This window comes from Xenopus laevis, chromosome 5L (genome assembly GCF_017654675.1).
Source record: "Xenopus laevis strain J_2021 chromosome 5L, Xenopus_laevis_v10.1, whole genome shotgun sequence".
Lineage (NCBI taxonomy): Eukaryota > Metazoa > Chordata > Amphibia > Anura > Pipidae > Xenopus > Xenopus laevis.
This window is the reverse complement of record NC_054379.1, coordinates 54,535,925-54,559,012: the sequence shown is the minus strand read 5'-3', so window position 1 is coordinate 54,559,012 and position 23,088 is coordinate 54,535,925. Positions and strand designations below refer to the sequence as shown.

General features: G+C 36.9%; 1 protein-coding gene across 16 annotated transcripts in view; it reads right to left on the bottom strand.

Annotated features, from left to right (window-relative positions):
* Positions 1–23,088, bottom strand: part of afdn.L (afadin, adherens junction formation factor L homeolog) — a 97,323-nt gene that overhangs the window by 7,067 nt on the left and 67,168 nt on the right. For 11 of the 16 annotated variants that reach the window (XM_041562292.1, XM_041562299.1, XM_041562302.1 and 8 more), the window contains 6 exon segments: positions 21,640–21,713; positions 18,921–19,039; positions 18,022–18,210; positions 17,441–17,532; positions 17,053–17,241; positions 15,461–16,510 (listed from right to left, as the gene is read on the bottom strand). In XM_041562292.1, coding sequence (XP_041418226.1) covers positions 15,461–16,510; positions 17,053–17,241; positions 17,441–17,532; positions 18,022–18,210; positions 18,921–19,039; positions 21,640–21,713 — 1,713 coding nt within the window. 16 annotated transcript variants of the gene reach the window in all.

The window sequence follows — 23,088 nt, the reverse complement described above, 5'->3', positions numbered from 1 at the left end:
AGCAAACCAAATTGGCAAGACAAAAGTAACAAATATAAAGTAATAACAAAGATCTATAGTATTTATTTCTTAAAGTTAACAGTACTAAATGAGAAATATATTCATAACAGCTTTGGGTCTACAGCAATAAAGCTGTTAAAAACAATGATTACCTTTTCTTACCTTACGTTTCTATTGTACAGTGCTGTAGAATATGGCACTGTATAAATACATGTTAATAATATAATAATAATAATAATAAAACTGGCCATGTTTCCTGGGAGCCATCGAAGGTGACAAGGACATGGAAGAAATTGAAATTGAAATGCAAGGCAAAGCGAGCAGTTGCAGGCACTTTGGAACTGTTTATTTGGCCACTGATATTGTCCTTGCAGTTGCCCTTAGAGAATCATACTAGAACTCTCATGGAAACAGCGCATTTCCCCCTGTCTGGTGGCTTAGTGTGAATGTGTGCATCCAAGGACCTTGGATTGCAAGTTTTTCTGCAACTTTAAAATTCACAATGGTGTTATAAAGTAATGCTTCCCAATGATCAAAATAAGGCGTGTTCAGCTTGTGCTTTTTTTTTTTTTTAAGTTATTCAATTTACTAGTTTGCTACATAAATTAAATATATAAATATTATTATTGAAACATATTTATATAAAGCACCAATAAATTCTGCAGCTCTGTACAATAAATACATGTATACAATGAACATAAACATTACATCCAAAAAACAATAACAGATACAAGAGGTAAACAGGGCCATGTCACAAAGAGCTTATATAATTTATAGAAGCGGAAGGCCACAGACGTTTATTGGCATCACTTAATATCCTAATTACTTTCTTGGAAGTTGAAACTGTGCTGTATTATTTTTACATCACTTTAAAACAGTGATATTAACCTATTGATCAAAAACTGGCACTTATGCTGTTTAGATATTGGAGCAAATGACCTGCTACAATCGGCAAAAGTAATTATAATAAGGTAAATATTTCATCCTAAATCATTTTGCAGTCTTAAAAGGATAGTTCACCTGTAAATTAACATTTCCTTTGTAATAGAATGTCCTATTTTTAGCAACTTATGTATTGGTCACTGACCCCTTCAGCTCTGAGGCTACAATTTTATTGGTATTTAAACTTTTTATTACTTACTGTATCTCTATATGCAGGAGATCTCCTTTTCATTTTCCAGTCTCTTATTTAATCCAGTGCCTGGTTGTTAGGTTAAAACTGATCTCTACCAAACAGTAAGCTGCTGAAATTCCAAACTACAGAGCAGCTGAAGAAGTGAAATATTTCAAGAAATAAAAAAATTTAAGACCAATTGCAAATTGTCTCAGAATGTCACTCTGCATTCTGCTAAAAGTTAATTCAAAGGAGAACAACCCCTTTAAGTTGGGTCCCTTTAGAAAACATTTAAGAAAGCTTTAGAGGTTCCTATTTAATATCTTCACAAACACACGTCACTGACATTCCTCTAGGGATTGTATCTGAGCAAATCATTTCCACAAGGAATCCTACATATGTCTATATTCACAAACCTGAGAGCACATGAGAGTCAGAAACTGCAAAAGAACTTGATATAGCCACTTAAAACATTGTCTCTTATGCCAATGCTCATTTTATGATTTAATGATCCCAAAAGACAGATCAAAGTAATTTTACAAGACAATTTGTATTTTAGGACATCAGTGACTTTTGAATCAATAGGGGTTTTTAACAGTATGAAGGACCTAACAACTAATGCCGCCAAGTGGTTAAAAAACAAAACAAACGTGTTGTGTTGATTTTTTTGCTATTACAGAATAAATCCATAACTTTAATAAAAGGATAATAGATACGTAGGATTTAATTATTATTAATGGTTTCTTGTGCATTTAAACACGTTTAAAGCGGATTTATTGAATTTTACTCTACCTGGTTGTACCCATGAGTCATCTGACTTGTATTTCAAGGGGCAATTCGGCACTGAATCTGAATGCCACCCCCTTGTTACTAAATCTTCATACAAAATATATTCAGATACAGAAACACATGCTGAATTCATAAACTGTCTTGAGTTAAAAGGGCTGCTTTATGAAATAAAGAACAGGGTAAGCCTGAAGAATTCAATCTTTTTCAAATTTGTCAAAATATACTGTTTTTGAAGAATTTTATCATATTGACACATTTATTTAACGCAATACCTATGTTAATTCATTAGAATGTGTTTGGCTTTTGAAAGACTCTGTTCAGTGAAGAGACAATGCATTTCACATGCAGGGAAAAAGGATTTGGACAATTATATTTTACCCTGGAAGGATTTGTAAAATGTGAAATGCTAAGTTAAGTTTTATGCAGAGGTAACTATCATTAAAATGGCATTAACACCCAACTCATTGCTTCAAATAAACTGTTGCTATTGCTGTAACCAGCTAAGGGACCAGGTCCAGACTGCCAGTACCTCCAGGGTCCTTCTGTGTACATGTAGGCACTTGCCCATAATTTATCACAACAAGTAGAAGGACAGCATTGTCTCTTACTATAAGTTGCAAAGAGACATGTATTGATGCAACTACAGGTGGCCATAGATGTTAAGATTTTTAAAAGAGTTATCATAGGACCTGAAACGATCATTTAAATGCACAATTTGCCCATCAACAAAAGACTATTTCAAGCTATATCGTCTTGTTGCAGCTAGGAAACTGTGGGTAGCTGCCTGCTTAGTCTTGCAAACAACTGGGACAATGGATAAATTTCACTGTTAACGAAGAAATTTTTTTAACCTGACCAACTGATTTCCTGACTGATGTTGGACAAAAAATCGTTCAGTGTCCACTGACTTGACAATATTTTTATGGATTTGTTGAATTGCACATAAAATGATCAATAAATCATAACATCTATGGCCACTTTACCTTCCTAAATACCATCAATATGCAGTAGATTTTGCATCAAAACGAATGTTTTGCACTGTTAACTTAACGGCGACTTTCCCTATACTGCATTAATATAATTTTTGTTTTTGATTATATAGAAAGAGGCTTAATGAAAATTTGTAACTATCATAGAACCATTAACAAGCCCTTACACTGTGTTTGTGTGCCTTGTGTTTTTATTTACTTTTATTCATGAGCTCTGTTGACTTACTTCACTTTGGTTTCAGCCAGGCCACTACCGAAGAGGCAGGGCTTTATGAAAGAATTTGGGATCTGTAGTCTGTTCTGCAACTGGACACACCTTAGGTGCGGGGATAGCTGTGAGAGCAATAATATTGTTGACAAAGAAATACCTGTATATCCCTGATACCTATTACATACCCGTTTTTCACAGGACAGTCCCGATTTTGACAGCTCCACCCGCAGTCCAGGGTTTGTTACTGAAATGTCCTGACTTTCTCTTTGATCTCCTGCACTGAACAGCCAGAAAAACATACAAAGTTTCTAACTTAATTGGCTTTTGGCAAAGAGCCCAGAATAGATACTTCTGTAACAATTTAAGATAAGCAGGTTTCTTGGGGAAACTGTGTTTTGCAGCTTAAAGGGCAATTCCCCTTCATTAGCAAAATTGTAATAACACATTAAAAACCACAGAAATGTGTTCAAACTTTTATAACCTGCCAAATTTTGTAAAATGAACATGGTAATTAGAGGGTGTGGTCACAAAAATGGGCATAGCCAAAAAAATCTCGGTGCTCTGCCCAGTAAATCTTTTTGCCCCTCTTTCTATTTCCAAAATGTTGGGAGGTATGCTATTAGGATTGATCCTTTAATGTTTGGTTTCAGAAGATGAGTTGAGAATTCCCTTTTGTGTGCTGGATACTATGGCTGTGGTTGTCCGACAACTTAAGCCCCCTTAAAATCTGAGACTTTGTCCAGGGATCCCTTTATATCATAATAAGGTAACATAACTAAACAGTAAATCAGCCACATGAATAAGAATATCTAGGAAAACAAAGTATTAACCCAAAATATGATCCTGGCCTTTATGGTGGGCTTCCAATTGTATCTAAGAGAGCAAACAAGCATTCATCAAAAATTACACTAACTGACCTTCAGGCCGAGCCCCCCATGGTACGGCACCAGCCCCCCAGGAAAGAAGCACCACTGTGTGGTACATACAACCTATGGTATATTTGCAACTAAAACCAGAGAGTAGTATGACACAAAACACTGAGCGCTACCAATACATTGGTCAACAAACAGTTTGTATCTGATAATTCTGGTAAACTACAAGAGCACCTAAATAAGCATGCTGAATATCCTTCTCATACTCTTCTAACAGCATCGAATACTCCAGTAATCGCGAGGAACAGCATTTATACACCGCAAACAAAGAAAAGACAGAGATGAAGCAAATGGCACAGACATGTGGCAGTGCCATAAAAGTTTCTGGGGTTCTCTATGCCACACTGGGGGGCAGATTCACTAACTTCGAGTGAAGGATTCGAATGAAAAAAATTCGAATTTCGAAGTATTTTTTGGGTACTTCGACCATCGAATTGGTTAAATTCGTTCGAATTCGAACGAAATCGAACGAATCGAAGTAAAAATTGTTCGACTATTCGACCATTCGATAGTCGAAGTACTTTCCCTTTAAAAAAAACTTCGACCCCCTACTTCGGCAGATAAAACCTACCGAAGTCAATGTTAGCCTATGGGGAAGGTCCCCATAGGTTTGCTAACCTTTTTTTGATCGAAGGATTTTCCTTCGATCGTTGGATTAAAATCGTTCGAATCGTTCGATTCGAAGGATTTAATCGTTCGATCGAACGAAAAATCCTTCGATCGATCGATCGCAGAATTAGCGCTAAATCCTTCGACTTCGATATTCGAAGTCGAAGGATTTCAATTCGAGGGTCGAATTTCGAAGTATTTTTTACTTCGAAATTCGACCCTTAATGAATCTGCCCCTGAGTGTTGTCTGGCAAAACGCGTCACAGAGAGATCACAGAAAGGGTTAAAGAAAGGTTTTTTTTAAACTGCTCCCGCCCCAACTCTACTACTACAAGAACAATGGCACATGGGGTGATTCTGGCCGTACTTCCTGCTATATCAACTAAAAGTACTGGTGCAATGCCAAAAAAATAACAATCATGAGGTGGATGGCGCTGGCCCACCCTAGAAAAGGTGAATGGGTAGATTATGTGAACCGGATATTTCCATTAACAAAGCTAACATACGAGGCCCGGATAAATTTGCCAATATATGGAACTCCTGGCTAGATGTACATTTGCTTACGTTACCTTGATATAGCTATAACAAGTATAATGTCATTACTGTAGATGAAACATGAATATTAATGTGTTACCTGGATATCACTGTATCCCCTTAGCCCCCCCTTTATCTTCTCTACCCCCTCCCTGTTAACAGAAAACAATAAAAATGTTTACTATAAAAAAATTAAATAAAATAAAAAGTACCGATGCAAGCATTTGTCAGGTAACTGTTGATTGTAAGCCTGACAGATTCTGTTTATCTTAAAAGAGGCTACACTATCTTGTACTTGGCATTAAATTAACTTTTACTATGATGCAGGCAATGATATGCTGACATAGTTTTTGATTTTATTATTTTGTAACTTATATTCAATTCATACAAACATTCTTGCAACAAGTTGTAGAGATACCGACAACTGGGCCTTCACAATCAGGCCAAATATGGGTTAATGGATAGGAAACTTTATAGTGAAAATTATAAGGGAAAGGTCATGAATCTACGCAATGCCCCTATCAAAAGTATAGAACTTGATCCACTAATATTTTATTACCACATTGCCAAGTCAAACTTATGGCAAAGCATTATGTAAGAAGCTTATTCTTGACAATCACATCTCAAATATACACGTAAAAATCAAATATACATTAAAAAAATCTACATAACTCTGGTTATTATGCTAATTATGTATCCATTTATACTACGGATACCTAAAAAAAGAGTGGAATGACAAAGCATTGTTGGTTTTTTACAGTCTTAACAAACAAAACATAAGCCATTGAAACTAAACAGAAGCAGGTAAGTGCGTAACAGGAAACGGACACAAGTCTGCATGGAAAGAACAGAAAAAAGAAGGAAAGGATGATATACATTTAGCTATTACTGATACTACTTTCAGGCAAAGCATGCTTCAAGAAATGTGAAATTTGTTCCCAGGAATGACACACCATAGCAACAATGCAAATACAACACATTTACTACAGAGAAACTACAGAGAGGAAGGAGGAATAAAAGACTGTTAGAAAGAAAGAAATACAGAACATACCAAATCTAGAATAGAGATTGTTGGCATAGCAGTCTGCTGCAGTTAGCAAAGAGGAAAGGAAGGGAGGAGGAAAAAAAGATGCTAAGTCAAAAGTACTTTTTTCATTCCAACCGTCATGCCATAAGCACCTAAAAAATAAAAAGCTGAACGCACATAGAAAGTACACTTGAGAATTGCTTGTATCAAAAGATAAACAAAGAGTTATTAAAAGGTATCATGCTTATTCCAGCAGGCAGGTGGTTTATAGTATATGTTGCTTAAACTGTAATGACCAAAATTATTTTGGAAGCATGATAAAAAACAAAAAAATAGCACATCATTATCTTATACTAATAAGATAATACTGCATTACTAGATTTTTTTTAGCAAATGAGACCGCCCATGTTGTTTACAATCTATTATTTAATTTTAAAATCAACTGCATGTTGAAAATTGCATGACGATATATTTATAACTGAAAATTTATAAAGGGGAGCTGTTTTGAAAAACCATTGATTCACTGTACATTTTATGTGGTTTTTCAAACACCTATCCAGCATACATCCATTAGGTTTTTGTATACGATCTACTACATGTAGATTTAAATGGAAATTGAAAATCTAAATGTTCTTATAAATTGATTTCATTAGCTTCCACAGAGTTGTTCAAACACATACTGGAAGCATACCTCCCAACATTTTGGAAGTAAAAAGAGGGACAAAATTTTTTTCCGCACGTAGCGCAGAGAAATTTTTTGGACCATGCCCCTTTCTGTGGCCACACCCCCTAATTACCATGTTCATTTTACAAAACTTGGCAGGTTATGAAAGTTTGAAAATAATTCTCCTTATCCAAACAGATTTTTGTGTCTCAAAATTGTTACAAATTATCTTATTTGCACCTGTTAGCTGTTCTGTGCTCTCTGATAAATTAAGTTAGAAACTTTGTTTCTTTTTCTGGCTGTTCAGTGCAGAGAAAAGAGGAACTTTCCAGTACAAATGATGGACTGCAGGTTGAGCTCTCAAAAGAGGGACTGTCCCTCCGAAAAAGGGACAGTTGGGAGGTATGGTGGAAGATTAATTGGCTCCTGATAACGGACCCCTGCATGTGAATGTGATAGGGACATTAGACTGTATGATTTACTGGGACAGATATAATCTCAGTTCTGTGTGGAATATGTTATACAGTATATAACATATTTAGATAATGATAGTATTCTAATGATTATCGCTAGAACTCAATATGCTACTGCTTTAGGCAAACGATTCCTCACCACTTCCCACCATCCACTTGGGAGTGTCTTAAAACGTTTCACCCTCCCTGCAAAAAGAGGGCACTTACAAGAATTGTTCAGTATAAAAATTTTAAATTGGGTAAATAGATTAGGTAAATAGAAAAGGCTGTGCAAAACAAAAAATTTTCTAATATAGTTAGTTAGCCAAAAATGCTGGAATAATTGGATATCAACCATAATAGCCACAACACTACTTCCTGCTTTGCAGCTCCCTTGGTTTCCACTGATTTGTTACCAGGCAGTGACCAATCAGTGACTTTTGGGGGGGGGGCACATGGGTCATATCTGTTGCTGCATGCTGAGGATCAATTGCAAACTCACTGAACAGTTATGTGCCATGTGCCTCCCCAAGTCGCTGACTAACTCAGAGTTATAGAGCTGAAAGGCAGGAAGTTGTGTTCTGTTGACATCCAGTCACTCCAGCCTTTATAGATTACATTTTTGGCTAACTAACTTTATTAGAAACATTTTTTGTTTTTCACAGGCCATCTATTTACCTAGTTTATATGTTTACACTGAACTGTTCCTTTAAAACAGAAAGGGAAGAAAACATGGGGAAAAAATGTATCAAATGCAATCATAAGAAAAGAATAGATGTACTGTATGCTTAATTGTGTCTAAAATAACATATAAATGAGGGATAACAATAGTAATAATAATCATACCACCATCTACAGTAAAAAGTCTTTGGGAAGATGAAGTTCTCCTTGAATGCACCAAGTTGCAGAATACCAAGTCATGAAATAATATAAATCTTATGCATTAAACTGCAAAACTACAAATTTTTGTAGGCAATCAAATTAGGCCCACAATATACTACACATTTTCTGCATTATCACAATTGCAGCCCCATTTCATAGGTCATAGTAATATATTTAATTTGCAAGTTATAGAAGTATCAGTGTGAAAGAGTCCTAAAATCCTTTAATCAATCTGTGAAGCAATGCAAGAATTAGGGTCGTTTTTCTTTGCTACATACCAGTCATTCCACAAAACTTAAATAAAAGCTGCAAAGAAACATTAATAAGGAAAAATGTATGCTTTTTTGAGTTAAAGGGATACCAACACTACTGAAAGGAGAACGAACCCCTAAAAATTAATATGACTAAAAATGCCATATTGTATATACTGAACTTATTGCACCAGCCTAAAGTTTCAGCATCTCAATAGCAGCAATGATCCAGGACTTCAAACTTGTCACAGGGGGTCACCATCTTGGAAAGTGTCTATGAAACTCGCATCCCCAGTGGGCTCTAAACAGCTGTTGAGAAGTTAAGCTTAGGGGTTGACACAATTATTAAAGGGATCATGTTTTTCAAAACGCACGTTAATAGTGCTACTCCAGCAGAATTCTGCACTGAAATCCATTTCTCAAAAGAAATCTGACATGAGGCTAGACATTTTGTCAATTTCCCAGCTGCCCCTGGTCATGTGACTTGTGCCTGCACTTTAGGAGAGAAATGCTTTCTGGCAGGCTGCTGTTTTTCCTTCTCAATGTAACTGAATGTGTCTCAGTGGGACATGGGTTTTTACTATTGAGTGTTGTTCTTAGATCTACGAGGCAGCTGTTATCTTGTGTTAGGGAGCTGCTATCTGGTTACCTTCCCATTGTTCTTTTGTTTGGCTGCTGGGGGGAAAAAGGAAGGGGGTGATATCACTCTAACTTGCAGTACAGCAGTAGAGTGATTGAAGTTTATCAGAGCACAAGTCACATGACTTGGGGCAGCTGGGAAATTGTCAGATTTCAAAATTGAATATAAAAAAAATATGTTTGCTCTTTTGAGAAATGGATTTCAGTGCAGAATTCTGCTGGAGCAGCACTATTAACTGATTAATTTTGAAAAAATTTTTTTCCCCATGACAGTATCCCTTTAAGCAGTAATTGAGGTTGGACTGGAATACACGTTGATGCTACAGGGCTTATTATTAAATTTGCTATTTGCTAATTTGTGCTGATTTATGTGCTGCCATGTAGTAATTATCTGTATTAATTACTGATCAGGCTTACATTGTGACATTTATATTCTATGTGTAATGTATATTTTGAGTCAGTCCCTAAGCTCAGTAAGTGAGAGCAGCACAGAGAATATGCATTGAATCAGCAGATAAGAAGATGGGGAGTTACAGGGGCATATCTGGAGGAACAGACTTTCCCTGCTAAAGGGATGCGGTTGCCTTGGGCTGCTACAGAAGCCCAAAACATAATCTTTTAAAAATCCCTGGTATGTAATCTCTTTTCTAGGGGATGACACTTTTGTTTCGGAACATGGACTATTTTTGTGGCCTGACTCACTAGGAAGTAATAGTAGATAGACAGGAGCCGTAATAACCACGGGTAGTTTTAAGATAAAAAAACATCTTTATTTCCAAGCATCTTTAAAAACACAAACAGGCATCCTCCTGGAGCTCTTTAACTAAACCATGACGTGTCTAGTGTCATGTAAAGATCCAATATATATATTGGATCTTTACATTGAAAACACGCCTCCCACAGGGGTTTAACAGTGATCGGGAGGTTTCATGTTTTCTTTAAATTAAATTGAATTAAATTAAATATACATGGATAGAAATACTCCCTAAATTGGATTCCGATTATTGTACAAATTTGAGTAACATTCCCATAATTATATAGTAAAGTTACAGCCTGATAATAAACCTAAAGTGTAATATGCAAATTTTAAAGGGTATATTGTTTTAATTGTATACACTATATAAGGCAGAGAGCTAGGACTAGACTCCACCTCTGATGAAGTGCCAAAGAGAGGCACGAAACGCATCAGGTGACTAGACACGTCATGGTTTAGTTAAAGAGCTCCAGGAGGATGCCTGTTTGTGTTTTTAAAGATGCTTAGAAATAAAGATGTTTTTTTATCTTAAAACTACCCGTGGTTATTACGGCTCCTGTCTATCTACTATTACTTTGGACGTTGTCATTGTGCCTGAAGCGGAGTCCGGCTGACGGAGGGCCACCACGAGGGTAGACACGGACCAGTCACATGTAAGTAACTTGTATGCGTATATTTGAATCACTAGGAAGAGCTTAAAGTAGTTGGATTACTGCCCACGTCTGTAGGGTAGGGTAGTAATAAACTGAAGAGTCAGCGGCTGCAAAGTTCTGTCTCCCGCCAAAAGAGGGTATTTGGGGCAGGGAAGATATTGGGTCTTTGGATGATATGACAGAGATTTAAAATCAGTGGCAGTATCAAGAAAATTTTATGAGGCTCTAGGGTCTTCTGCAGCACTCCGGTTATTTATTTCTCTGTATCATTAAAACTAGGGATGCACCGAATCCAGGATTCGGTTCGGGATTCGGCCTATTTCAGCAGGATTCGGATTCAGCCGAACCCTTCTGCCCAGCCGAACCGAATTCGCATATGCAAATTAGTCGGGTGGAAAATAATTTCCCTTCCCACCCCTTCCGACTTGGTTTGGTATTCGGCCGAATCTTTCGCGAAGGATTCGGGGGTTCGGCTGAATCCAAAATAGTGCATTCGGTGCATTCCTAATTGAAACGGACCTAACTCCACACAACAAATATTTTTATTTAGATATAAACTAAATTTTATTTTTTGGAGTGGAGTGTGATTTAAGTGACCCTAACTACAGTGGACATTTCCCACTATTAGGAATTTTATTAAATGTTTAAGTATTTATTTTGTTTGTTTCTTGGTGGCTTCTATAAAGTAGGGTTCTTTTTCAGCTACAGGGACCCTGGTTTTGATCAGGCAACTGCAGAACGGAGAAGTTAAGTGCACCAGGAAAATAAATTTGTTTTATATAAACCTTCTTTGTTCATTACTCTGGTATAATCTTACGAATATTTACATTACACTTTCTAATGCAATTGGTTATGGGGAGAGCTCTAAGAAGCTTTAAAGGAATGCATAGAAGTATCAACTTTTGGACCACCTGTCCAAAACCTCATTCAAAATCTTTAAATGTGAACTTGTTCCTGTCTGTAACACAGCCTGTGTCTGTAACAGCCTCTACGAATTTGGGAAATATTTCCACTAGATTTTGGATTTTTATAAGTAGGTTTTGCTTGCATTCAACCAAAACAGCATTGATGGGGTTAGATGCTGATTTTGGGAATCAAGCCTTGCTCACACTTGGCATTCCAGTTCATCCCACATACCTCTGCCATTTCAGCAACCCCATTCTGTACAGAAACTGAATTGTGCAGGGGGCATTATTGGTCTACAAGAGAAGAAGTAAACCTTAAACTATTTCCACAAATTATGAAGCATGGAATTGTCCAGAATGTCATTGTATGCAAGCAGGGACTCTAGCCCAAACCATGGAACCAGAAAATGATTTCTCATCCCCCAAACTTTACCATCAGTATTTTGCATTCAGACAGGCATATCTCCTGGCATATGGCAAACCCAGAGACTTTTCTGTGAGTGCTATTTATCATTCCAGACAGAGGATACATTTTTCCTGCTCCGAAGAACACATTCCAACCAAGGATATGCTATTTTAGATGAAGTGTCTTCTGGCTACAAATGTGTCCATTTACTTTTAACCATATAAGCAGGATAATACAAAAAAATATCCAACTATACTATTGCTTTGTCCACAGCCAGGACGGGAACAGTCACCAGAATTGCCTTTTCTGAAGAACGTATTTCCTCTGGTGTCAGCCTGGAATTTGGATATTTAAATGGAGGTTTGTGTCTTAAAAATAAAAGTTTAGTGCTACCTAATTTATATTCCAACAGTTTATCTTTTTGTCTAAACTCACTTTTTTTAAACTAATCCGAATCCTAATATGCATATGAAAATTAGGGGCGGGGAGGGACATCACGTGACTTTGTCACAAAAACAAGGTAAAACAAGTAAAAATGTTTCCCCCTTCCCGCCCCAAATTTGCATATTCGGATTTGGTTTGTATTTGGCCAAATCTTCCGCGAAGGATTCGGGGGTTCAGCCTAATTCAAAATAGTGGATTCGGTGCATCCCTAATATTTATTTTATCAACTTGCTACATTGTAACAGAACCTATGAACCCCCCTCAAGCTGTCAAATTAACTTACCCCCACCAAAATATACAAAGTATACATTGTTCCCTAAATTTGCAGAGTATGTGTTATTGTCACATGGAATAAGTATTATTCAACCATAAAACAAGAAAAAGGAATATGAATATGTTCTTACTGTAAATATAAAGAATTATCACTTAAACACCATCCAGTCTGACGAAATACCACCATTACTTATGGGGAAAAGGTATATAAAATGGAATAGCTTTACGGACTTTGTTAAATAAGGATTTATCAGTAGGCACATTTGGGGATACAATCATGAAAAATGAAGTACGTTTTTGCACCAGAAACAGTATTTCATGTTTAGGAAAATTGAATACATATTAAATATATATTTTTATTATTATTATTAATAAATAATAATATTTCTTGAATGGGGAAATGTAAGTGGTTACATCACCTTTCATTCACAAAGAAGCAGTTCTCCCTTAAGGTGGCCATACATTGATGAACAGATAGGGTAGCTAGCAGTCTGGCCTGTTAGCAGAATAGATGGATACTATACTGCTAGCAACAGTAGAAAGTAGATGGCCACATTCAGATCAGGACTGACTGGACCATAATGAAATCCATTGTTTAATGTAAAATTTTGAGCACGGAACAAAATTAATTATCAGAATGATATAGATGAGAGGGGTTAGGAAGGTGAAGGTTTAATGCATATGGTTGTTTCTGGTTGTGTGGTCCTCTAAACGAAAACCAGAGATCATAACACCTTTCTTTGCCAACAGAAGCCTCTGTTATATTCAGGATTATTGCTTGGGAAAGCCGGCTGCCACATAACAAGGTAGCCACATACAGTGTTTGCTACTCAAGAGAATGGGAAGTGGCTGTCTGGAAAGATTGCATAAATGCCTTTAAACTGTTATTCTGTAAAATTTTAGATAGTATCTATGAAGCAGGGCCTCCTTTTTTTTTTTTTTTAAGCTTTTTACCTTGTACTAGTCAATAATTATTAATATTAAAATATTAAAAATGCTCATTGGCAGGTGCTATTTTTATACCAAGCGGTGAACACAAAGATTGCAATGTACCCTAAATAAAGAAATGGCCCTGTGCCATCCAACTCAGTAGAAGGGTGATGCACGGCCAGTGTGGCATAGCTCACTTGCTAATCCACACATATGTGTTGCAACCTAGCATGTTTAAATACTATATATTGGTACAAAGACTTTTTTTAGCAATTATGTATGTATGTATAACTTTATTTGTTAAGCTATGCAAGGACCAGCAGTGCAAGACTATAGAACATTTAAACAGGTCTAGATTTAAAAAGCTAACACATAGAGGTAATGAACCTTCTGCTATAGTCTTGTTCCTCTACCTGCATGACCACCCCTTTGCCAGTCATCCTGCATAATGGCATTCCTGCTCCTGCTGTCTACTCACTGGACACTCACCGTACCCCCCAAAGAAAGACACACTTAACTTTTTTTTATGTTTTACTAACTTGTAGATTCACATCATACACCCCTTACACATATGTGTACACAGTGTAATTACATACACACACACAACTCCAAAAAGAGTCCAAAACAAAGATGGCTCACTTAAAGGGGACCCGTCACCCAAAAAAAATATTCAAAATCCTATTTTATCACATTAGTCAAGCAAAATTAACTTTTATTACACTATATAAATTATTTGAATCGTGTTTCCTTCAGTCTGGGAATTCAAAATGATAGCAAGCAGGCAGCAGCCATTTTGTGGACACTGTTATTAAGACAAGCCTTGTATCATCTCAAAATCTTGTCTGTGCATCAGAATGGGAGATCCGCTGTCCATTTCCATGCACTGGCTACACAATTAAATGTTAAATAGAACGGGGGAATGCGGGGAGAACAGTGACATCTAGGAAGTGCTGAATGGAAAGTGAAAGTAATTGTCTGCCCCGCCTCTATGCCCATGGCATAGAGGAGGGGCAGACAATATTTGATTGACAGCTGGGATTTTTAAATGAGCTTACAACGGCCATGAATGCTTTAATAAAAAATAGAAATTGGATTTCATGTTTAATTTGAAAAGGACTTTTATTATACAGATTTTTGTGTCTGGGTGACAGGTCCACTTTAAACCCAGCTGTTTCAGTTTTTAACCATACTCATTCTGAATATATAACAGACTTATTTGCAGTTGCTTGGTGTCCCTGTGGCTTGTTTTATGTTGGAAAGGCAACAATCACAAAGATGTGCCATATGGTCCAGCTTGAATATGGGCAAAGTAGATTTACCCATAGAGAAACATCTTCTTTTTGCTAAATATTTTTAATTACAGTTCAAGAATATGATCACTGACCATGTTGCAGTTGCTTACAAGGGGTGCTGACCGTAATACACAATTGTTAAAACTTGAGGCATCCTAGATGCAATGCCTGGACACTGTGGCACAACATACACTATATGAACAGTTACCCCTTTTCAGTGTTCCATGATGTTGCATCCAGGCATAGTGGCATTGCCTGAACCTGTTCACCATAGATATATATATATTAGAAAAATTACGCCCTACAATTTCAAAATATAATAGGGAAGGAACTGAAAAGTTCTGTAACCATACAAATATAAATCTGTAGGCCAGGTCACAGAATGCAGATAACTTAAATATTTACAATATATGGTACATTTGTTTTTGTAGTTATTTATAGAGTGCATATGCCACATCCAGCAGAGTACCACTGATAAAAGGGAAGCTATGTCCATGTACCTCATGCTTGTCCCATGAAAAAATACAGATTCTATGCATTTAACCTCTGCAAAATATTAAGAACTATTTCAAAGCACTTTTCCTTGGCTGGAAATCAACCTAATCATTGTTTCAAACCAATACAACATATTAGTTTGAAGCAAAGTAATTGAAAAGATACATCATAGTTTAACAATTCTAACTATATAATAACATTTGTATAAATATTACCCTTGCTTTTCTTTCAGCTTCCAAACGCTGCATGATAAGCATGGTATCCACATCATCATCATCTTCATCGTCGTCGTCATCATCGTCCTTCTGCTGCGACTCTTGTAGTCTCTTCTGAAACTGCCATTCAAGCATTAATTTGCGAAGCCTGTCATTTTCTTCAGAAGTTCGGTTGGGTTTGCTTTGCAGTTCATTGATCTCTTTGCTTAGCATATCCACAATATGCATCTGTTGCTGTTTTTCTAGCTTCTCCTTGGCATCTCTCTTCCAGGGATCTGGTGAAAGGCTATCACTGGAAGATAGCTCTTCTTTACTGACAGTGATATACTGGAGGTCTCTTCTTTCTATGGTCCGTGGCTGCTGTTGAGGTTGAAGCTCTCTGATAACAGTATCTTGTTGCCGAGGAAGAGTGGCCGGTTTCTCTGTTCTGGTTTGTACAACATTTGGAGGAGGAATCAATGGAGGAGACTGTGGAATTACTGGTTGAGGAGGTAAAGTTGGTGGCTGAGGACGAACGTGTCCTAGCTTTCTTTCCTGCTCTCGCCTCTTCCGCTCTCTTTCTTCTTCCAAACGGGCCTTCTCTTTCTCATACCACCTCTGATGTTCTTCCCTCTTCTTTCTTTCTAACGCAGCTGCCTGTGAATTTGCTGAAAGCCCTAGTTGGTTTTCAGATGGTGGGGGTGGTAGAGGTAAGTCTATAGGCACTGCCTCGAATTCTGCTCCATAATGAACTGGTGGAGGTGGTGGAGGAGGAAGGTCTGTTCTAACAGGTTGGGGCAAAAGAACAGTAGCTGTCTGAGAAGAAATTGGTGTTTTCCAGCGACCAGGTCCTGTTTTGGTCAAGGAACCCATAGAATGTGTCTTAGAGTTATTAAGGTCTTGACAAGATGTACTTGATTCCATAGAAGAGCCTCGATTGAACCAAGTTTCTTTAGCATCCAGATTTTGTTCCAAATGTTCCATATCTTTCTGCACCTGGGGTTCAATGTGTCCTCTTTCGGATTGGAATGCCAAATTATCCCTCAGTTCTTCTTCAGAATAAGCAATTTGCTGTTAAAAAAAATAATAATAAAATCTAGATGCTCCACACAATAAAATATAGCTATAATATTAAGGAAAAAATTACATGCGCAATAACAATGTAACCATACTCATGCCATTGACGTGGGGCTCATATTTCCGCCTTGTTAAAACCTTTAGTTAATAGGTTAAAATAGGTTAAATGGTCAACAAGTTAGGTAAAGTGGGTAGCATAGGAGCTAAAATTACAGCAAGACTGCTCCTATGAAAATGCCAGCGTAGCTGGTGACAATGTTGTGACAATGTTTGCACCTTGATGCACAAGGAGAAACTTGCAGGGCACTCAGGCACAACAGGTACCTTAACCAAATTGCAAATACATGGCTGGTACCAGTAGGATCTAAAAGCCAATAAAAAGAAGAAATGAAGGCAGAAAATGAGGGAGCTGAATTCTTATCTACCCCATATGCCTGCACCAGGGCGATGCATTGGCCCCCTGGGTGCAGTCTTAGAAGAAGGCTGATGTGAGATGTTACCAATAATTCTACAGTTCTTTGTTCTATCATACATACTTGAGCTGAATTATTTCTAGCATGGTTGTTGCCCATCTGAACTTGGAATTTATCTTCGTAGCCTTGCCATTGGTTCTGAGCAGGTCCTATTCGATCTTGAGATTTGGGAGTTGGAAAAGTAAAATACTCCCTTGCATATGTTTGTGTTGGGATAGGATAAGCTTCTGGTCTTGCTGGCACAGTCTCTTCCTTCAAATTGATTTTAAAAAAAGGCAAATAAATAAAATATGGTAGCTTGAGAATAAATGTCTGCCAATGTACAATTTATTAACCACTGCCCTGCTGTTTTAGAAAGTGGAAAACAACTTTTCAGTTATGAGGATGTTTTAACCTTTGAGAATTTTCTTACTTTATTATAGGAACAATGCTTTTTAAAACCGTAGCTAACCTCAGTGCATAGATTTCCCGTGGATACAGAAGTGATTTTCACTGTAGAGCTGCTTGAATAAGTAGTTTTTCCACCTGGACTCTGAGGTTGATCTAGCAGATATGAGGAAATAAGAATTTGTTTTAAGACAACAGCTGAAAGCTACAATGAAACATAAACATGTGATTTGAGCATACTACTATAGTTATGCATATGTGGGATGCGTTATCCAGAAACTTCTGAACATTCACAAAAATGTGAACATTCACATTGTTATATATGCTTTCCTTTTTCTCTGTAATACTAAAACAGTACTGTAAACTAAGATATAATTAATCCTTATTGGAAGCAGAACCAGCCTATTGGGTTTAATATTTAACCTTAGACTTAAGGTATGAAGATCCAAATTATGGAAAGATCTACGTTATCCAGAAAGCCTTCAGTGCAGAGCATTCTGGATAATAGGTCCCCTACCTGTTAGTCAGTATTACCAAAGGAGATTAGGTCAGTCATTTTGGTCTATTCATATATACACCTGCTTGGGCTGATTTTATAAGGAGCCAATTAACCCGTATGTATATTTTATTATTCTCAAAACTCACTGGCCACATTAGGACTAGAACGATGATCAGCACGGTTTTTCAATAGTTTATCATCCCCTGGTAACTTCTTTGGCTCTGTGTATTCTGGCCATTGCGCCTGGGGGCTATCAGGAGACCCATTCTGGGAAGTGTTATTGTAAAGCTCAAAACCTTCACTCTTTGGTCTTGGTTTTCCTGAGCCACGTCGATCTGTTTAGGGAAAAAAAGATACAAATTGTTGATGCAAAAAATGAATATTGCATTTTGGCACTCAGAGAGTACTGCAAAATAAAAAGGACATGGACCTGTGGATGAAAATATGTATAACTTTGTAGAAACAATACAGAAAATGCAGACTGAGAAGGCAGGGAAATTTTTTTTTAGCTCCTGTACAGCCCTGGGGCGGCTTTTGCGATGCTGCCCCTTCAGCCAATGAAATGGTAGTATCCTATAGCACACATTAGAAAAAATATAATTTTTATGAAAGGTTTTATTTATATGAAACAGTGTTTTAAAAATTGATAGATAATTTAATATACTTTTATAGAAATCAACAATGTTCAAGGGTACAATTTTCCTTTAACACAATGCTTGTTGTTTTGGCAAAGCTTTCATAGGAAAGATATTAATTTCTCTGCTTAAAGTAGTGATTAAGATTGTACCAAACTGGAACATTTGTAAAAGCAGAAAATGCTTTGTAAATGTACCTGGTTATTAAAACAATTTAATAGTTCATGAATGTGATATAATTTTTCTGGCATGTTTGATTTTTTTTTAATAAATATAAAGCATGCATGTCTCAAATACATGTGATTGCCTCTTTGAACTTACTTTTATAGGTCTTTACAATTCAACATTTAAAGCATAAATTCAATTTCATAGTTTCTGCGTTTCAAAGATCATAAACTAAATCAGCTTACCTCTTTGCATAAGAGGAGATGGTTGGTTTAGTAGTGTGGCAAGTCCATGGTATATTGCTCCTTGCTTTGCTACCTCAAGGGTTACTACAGACCCAGTTCTAGTCATGAGCTCCGCAGCTCTGTTGAAGAGATGAGTTTTAGCCATTAAATATATTTCTGCAATCATTTTTTCTTCTAAAAAAAAAAAAAAACACTACATACATCATACAAGCACAAAACAGCAGTACACTTGGGGGGTTATATATCAAAGGTCGAATTTTTTGGGAAAAACACAACTTGAGCTTTAATAAATAGCCCCATTATTGTAACAATGATATTTACATAATTTCAATTTATAAACATTTATAGGTACAATCTGGTTCTCACTTGTGAGAAAAAAAAACTTTCTTTATGGCAAAAGAAAAAAAAACAAAAGGAAAGGAAAACAAAAATAAAGAACATTTACATGAAAAATATAGACAATTTTAGCTCTTTTTCCTTTGCCGATATTATTATTTTATTGATATAAACATCAAGTGAATTCACTATATAAGCATATTGTTAAGGGATCACAATCAAAATTTTGTCCTAGTGCATGGCATTATGAGCAGCAATCAGCATGGCTTTAAGGATAGGTTATATCAGACAAATTTGATTGCTTTTTATGTTGAAGTAAGTAAGATGCTGGACAGTGGAGGAGCAGTGGACGTGATCTATTTGGATTTTGCCAAAATGTTTTAATACTTTGCCCCACAAATGACTGCTTTCTAAACTAAGGTCTGTTGGGCTTAATAAAGTCGTTTGCACATGGATAGGATTGGGTACATAGGTGGTTGTTAATGGTGCAGTACATTCTCTACTTGGAGTAAGGTTCTTAGTGGGGTCCCCCAGGGCTCAGTATTGGGTCCACTTTTATTTATCTTGTTCATTAATGACTTAGGGGAGGGTGTTGTAAGTAATGTATCAGTGTTTGCAGATGACACTAAATTATCCAGCCCAATTAATTCCATCCAGGATGTGTATCCTTGCAACACGATCTTGACAAACTGACAATCTGAGCAGCTAAATGGCAAATGAGATTCAATGTTGATAAATGTAAAGTCATGCACCTGGGATGTGGCAAATCAATTTCACCTGCATGAAGAGCTCTTTTGACCACATGTCTGTTCACAGCAAAATCTTCCACATACAAGCGCCCCCCTCAAATCAACTCCAGGGCTTTTATCTGATTCATTAATAATGATATAATGAAGGAGTTACCCACACCTGCCCATGAAATAACCTTTGAGTCAATTGTCCAATTACTTTTGAGCCTTTGAAATGAAGTGATTGTGTTAAAAAAATTCTTTAATTCCTTACATCTTTTTGTCAACCCACTGAATTAAAGCTGAAAGTCTGCAGTAGGGATGCAAATCCAGGATTTGGTTCGGGATTCTGCCTTTTTCACCAGGATTCGGCCGAATCCTTCTGCCCGGCCAAACCGAATCCGAATTTGCATATGCAAATTAAGGGCGGGGAGGGAAATTGAGTGACTTTTTGGACAAGGAAGTAAAATATGTTCTCCCCTTCCCACTCCTAATTTGCATATGCAAATTAGGATTCAGATTTGGTTCGGTATTCAGCCGAATCTTTCAAAAATAGTGGATTCGGTGCATCCCTAGTCTGCAGTTCAACTACATGGGAGTTGTTTCATTTAAAATTCATTGTGGTAATGTACAAAAACAAAATTAGAAAACAACTTCTCTGTCCAAAGATTTATGGACCTAACTGTATATTTAAATGGTTGCACAACAACAAATATATTCCAGTAAAGGCAGATAAATTCATAATGCTACGCCTTAATTTTTAAGTAATGCAAAACCAGTTCACTACAAATGTCTGTGATACTCGATATGTAAAAATAGGGTTGTTGTTTTTTTCTTACCACACCCACGATTCCCAAAATTTCAATATTAAAGGATTACTTGTCAAACCACTTACGTCAATTATCTCATGTGGACTGTGTAACGCTGGCAAGGCTATTATATTTCTTAAACACATGATTGTAATCAAGGCTAGCACAGTGTATAATCAAGACATAATGCTTCCTCTCTGCAAGTAACCTAGACATGATAAAATTGCTATTAAGGAGAGGAGCAGAATGAATATTTTGCCAGAATACTATACATAACACTATACAGCAGGCCTTAATGTGGACCTCAATCCCTGCTACTTTCTGGAAACGAGATAGTAGGTGGGTTAGTCTTGTTGTTGCTTGACCTCAAAATCTAAACTCCTTCAAAAACTTAAATTTGTACATATGTGAACAAAAACTCCACACCAGTGCTTTAAAATTAAATGACATTAACTTCCACTGTGTCTTGATCAGATGTGCTATAAAGGCTCGGTGATGTAAAGCGAGTACACCACACAATCAGAACGGTGTGCCAGGGGACAAAAGGCACTCCAGAGCCCTGGTGTTTATGTTCTATTGAAATAGTACAAGTAGAAATATTTCCAGAGACAACACCTGTTACATTTGTGCACTTGTAATGCAGAACTACCTAAAAGGGGATTTCTGCAGCATTGTTTGCAAAGAAGCACAGCAATGCACTTGGCGACACAATAGGAATCTCAAATGACTTTTGTCACACCAGTAGTCTTGGCAAATCCAGGCTTTTCTCAAATATCATGTGTTAGGGAGTTTAACAAAGATTTTATTAAAAAATATATAATTTAGCAATGTGTTACACTACTGTACCTTTCTTGGGACAAACCCACTAAACTTTGCCCATCCACACTTATAAGTTGGTCTCCTGCTGCTAAACGGCCATCCTAAAATTGAAAAATAAGATAAAGGGATGATTTTAATCACAACTCTTCTAAACAAATGTTGTATGTGCTTCGTTACCTTAATTAAGGCAAATAATGTTTAATTAAATTTCAGAAGAAATTAATTTTCGTAAACATTAAATCACACCTTGAGCTGCATGCTTTGTCAAATAACCATTATACCATTAGAAATAAGTGAATGTTATGGAGCTTAAAGGGTACTTATAGTGCTTCTCCTGTGACCGCATAGCTGGGAGCCATGTTCAGTGACATGCATGCTTAAAATAAGAGGGTCTCCTGGCTTGCTCATTATGTGCATTATATCATGTGCATTTGCATAACGAGCGAAAGCTGTGACGCTATGGTTAGCCCGCACGTCTGGCAGGGAATACAATTTTTTGATGATAGGTGCCCTTTAAAGGTAGGTGTAGTGGAAATCATAATGAAGGGGTACAATCTTTACATAAAGACTAGAGATACAACTAAAAACATTGGGAAAGGCGATAGAAGTAACTTTTTTTTTTTACAGCTCAAGTATCACGTATTGATAAATCACATTGCTGTTCTCTTTAGACAAGAATGAGTTAAAGGGATCCTGTCATCGGAAAACATGTTTTTTTCCAAAACGCATCAGTTAATAGTGCTACTCCAGCAGAATTCTGCACTGAAAACCATTTCTCAAAAGAGCAAACAGATTTTTTTATATTTAATTTTGAAATCTGACATGGGGCTAGACATTTTGTCAATTTCCCAGCTGCCCCCAGTCATGTGACTTGTGCCTGCACACTTTAGGAGAGAAATGCTTTCTGGCAGGCTGCTGCTTTTCCTTCTCAATGTAACTGAACGTGTCTCAGTGGGACATGGGTTTTTATTATTGAGCTGTTCTTAGATCTACCAGGCAGCTGTTATCTTGTGTTAGGGAGTTGCTATCTGGTTACCTTCCCATTGTTCTTTTGTTTGGCTGCTGGGGGGAAAAAGGGAGGGGGTGATATCACTAACTTGCAGTACAGCAGTAAAGAGTGATTGAAGTTTATCAGAGCACAAGTCACATGACTTGGGTCAGCTGGGAAATTGACAATATGTCTAGCCCCATGTCATATTTCAAAATTGAATATAAAAAAATCTGTTTGCTCTTTTGAGAAATGGATTTCAGTGCAGAATTCTGCTGGAGCAGTACTATTAACTGATTCATTTTTCCCATGACAGTATCCCTTTAAATTTTTTAGTAAGGGTGGGTTCCCTTTATGAACAAGGGAAGTAAACCCACCTTTTCAACATTAGCAGCATACAGCCATGTGGCATATATAAACTTTAAAGGGGCTGTATATGTTTCTAACATTAGTTCAATAAGGAGGCAAGTGCTGAACATACATTTCCT